Genomic DNA, 2,550 nt, shown 5'->3' with positions numbered 1-2,550 from the left:
CCCCCCCCCCCCCCCCGGGTCTCCTCCCCTTCATTGACTAGTTGTTGGCCTCTCCCCCTACCCCCGTTTTCCTCTTTGTATATTCCTTTTTTCTCTCGTTATTAATATATTTATTCATTAAAAAAAAAATAAAAAAAAATCTAACACTATCTCCTACTAACAATCAAACACATAAAGCAATCTTTACCACCCTACACTTCAATGCATAGCTGCCCTTGCCTTTAGTCTCTTCAAAATTAATTATCAGTTACTTAATTGCAGTATTACTTAAGTAAGAATTCTGAGCCTCCCCCTCCCCCCCTTTATTCTTTTGTTGGGTAAAATGTAACAATGATAAGCTTGTCAATTAAGAAAGCATCATAGGTTGTCAATCCAAAACCTAGTAAACTCAATTATTTTTCAAAGCTGCTGCCAGAGTTTATTTACCATGTGTCATTCATTAAGGAACACTTCTTCCATTTTAATAGAAAGGATCAGTGGGTTTCAATCATTATAGGAGAATGTAATATTTAAAACAAAACTAATACCAATCCATGGAATTTCAAAATTCACTAGGGAGAATAAATGATATGATGAATTATTTCCAGTCACATACTCAGCATAAAAATTTTTTGTTGGCCCTAATTCCCAAAAGAAGTTGCGTAAACTTACTGGAAGCAATAAACTCTGCCATCCAAATGGACGAATCAGGGGAATAAGTGATAACACAGTAGCTGATAGGACACCCTGCATGAATTAGAATTTCAAAATTCAATGCTCAGAATTTACTGGAAAGAGATCTCTCTTTTTTATCTGAAATGTCCAGAATTACACAAATGATGATCACAAAGAGAGGGAATCAAAGGAATAGTCCACTTTACCAGATTTGGGCATACAACCACTACTTGTTTCTCCAGTAATACTCCTGAAAGTAAAGCCAAAAACTGAAAGATGCACAACCCATCATTCTCTTGCACAAATAAATGTGGGACATGCACTAAGGGGAGAAAAACTCCATTAAGGTGGGGGCAGTTCAATAACAATAGGGATGCAAATGAAGCACATTCTGAGTGGATACAAAAACAAAACTATCCAAATTTGCATTCAATTAAAATATTTGTATCCGAATTCAATTCTATATCCAACAGATATTCACCTTGTATTTGAATCTCTACCTGCTAAGGTTTCAGCTATCAAAAGTTGAATCTGATAAGATCTGATTACATTTGGTTCAAGCATGTCCCCCACGCAAGCCTTCCTCATCCAGAGAGGAATCCAGGTTTCACCTATTTACTATCTATGTGGTTTTGAGCCTGAAGACACGGATCATCTCTTCTTTGCTTATCATGTCTCCACCTCCATTTGGAAGCTTGTTTTCTCCAAATGCTGGCCAGTTAAAAGAAGAATCCTCCCTCTTTAAAGGGAGTGGATTTGGGTGGACATGACCTTCTAAGGGAAGACCATTTGTGACTACGTGGGAAGGCTCGCCTTCTGTGCCACTTTAAATCAAATCTGGATGGAAAGAAATTATAGGAAATAGACTTCGAGCTCTCGGCCTTTAGGGAAGATTTGGAACTCCATCTTCTTTGATGTGAAATCAAAGATCTCAAAAGTTTCTTCAAATTCTTCCCCCTCCCCAAGAAATTGTCACATTGTAGCTTCGTGGGAGCTTCCTAGCTCTGTAATCAGGAACCCTGTCTCCCCTTGAGGGTTTTGATTTCTTTTCTCACCCCCCCCCCACTTTTTCTTGGGGTTGTATATTTTCTCTTTGGTAATGAATTATTTATTCACCCCAAAAAGAGATCTGATTACATAATATAAATATAAAAAGGGGAGGGCCCGCTGTCTAGAGTGCATCTCTAACACAAGTCAACTAAGTCTTTCCCAACAAAATGGCATCAGCGACATGAAAATATGTTTTTAACTATCCATTAAACATGTCTACATAATAGGCAACAAGTTGTGCAACCTGCAAACACCCCATGCATGTTTGAGGCTGTTAATATATATAATCAATGAGAGAACTTGAAAATAACCTAATTAGTACTTTAAAGTCACTTAAAAATAATAAATTTAAGGGAGATAGAACACTACCTGGTCAAGTAGCCCCTGTGCTCATGCCCAAGCATCCAATATGGGGAGCGGGGTGGTCATTTCGCCCCCCTGTGTCTGGGTGTAGGGGCGCAGGAATAGGTAGCATCCTTCTCCTAAATTTAAAAAACCTTTAGAAAATATGTTTTCCTGTATACACAATTACACCTTTCCCAACTAATCATATAAGTATTTCATAAATAAATTACTAAAACAAGCAAAGATAAAAATAAAAATAAAAAAATAGTAAAATTCCATCTTCTTTGATGTGAAAACTAAGACTGTTAAGATCTCCACCACTTGTACTCCATCCCCTAGAAATTGCCACATTGTAGCCTCCTGGGAGCTTCCTAGCTCTGTCATCAGAACCACCTCTCTCTGAGGGTGGCTTTTGTTGTTTTCCCTTCCCCCCGCCCTCCTTTTAGGGGCTGTATGCTTTTCTTTTTTTTCTCTTGGTTGATGAATTATTTATTCACCCAA

General features: G+C 38.0%; 1 protein-coding gene across 11 annotated transcripts in view; it reads right to left on the bottom strand.

Moving 5' to 3' along the window:
* LOC122088973 overlaps nt 1-2,550 on the bottom strand; it is a 52,261-nt gene that overhangs the window by 19,856 nt on the left and 29,855 nt on the right. For 6 of the 11 annotated variants that reach the window (XR_006143197.1, XM_042658373.1, XM_042658372.1 and 3 more), the window contains 2 exons: nt 861-904; nt 652-726 (listed from right to left, as the gene is read on the bottom strand). Coding sequence is in view for 10 of the 11 variants with exons in the window: in XM_042658373.1 (XP_042514307.1) it covers nt 652-726; nt 861-904 (119 nt within the window). In the remaining variant the exon portion in view is untranslated. Of the gene's footprint in view, nt 1-595; nt 727-860; nt 924-2,550 lie in introns of all 11 variants that reach the window. The other 5 variants (XM_042658371.1, XM_042658368.1, XM_042658369.1 and 2 more) reach the window with 2 other exon arrangements.

Source organism: Macadamia integrifolia, chromosome 9 (genome assembly GCF_013358625.1).
Source record: "Macadamia integrifolia cultivar HAES 741 chromosome 9, SCU_Mint_v3, whole genome shotgun sequence".
Taxonomy (NCBI): domain Eukaryota; kingdom Viridiplantae; phylum Streptophyta; class Magnoliopsida; order Proteales; family Proteaceae; genus Macadamia; species Macadamia integrifolia.
Note: the sequence above shows the minus strand (reverse complement) of the source record. Positions and strands in the feature narration are given on the sequence as shown.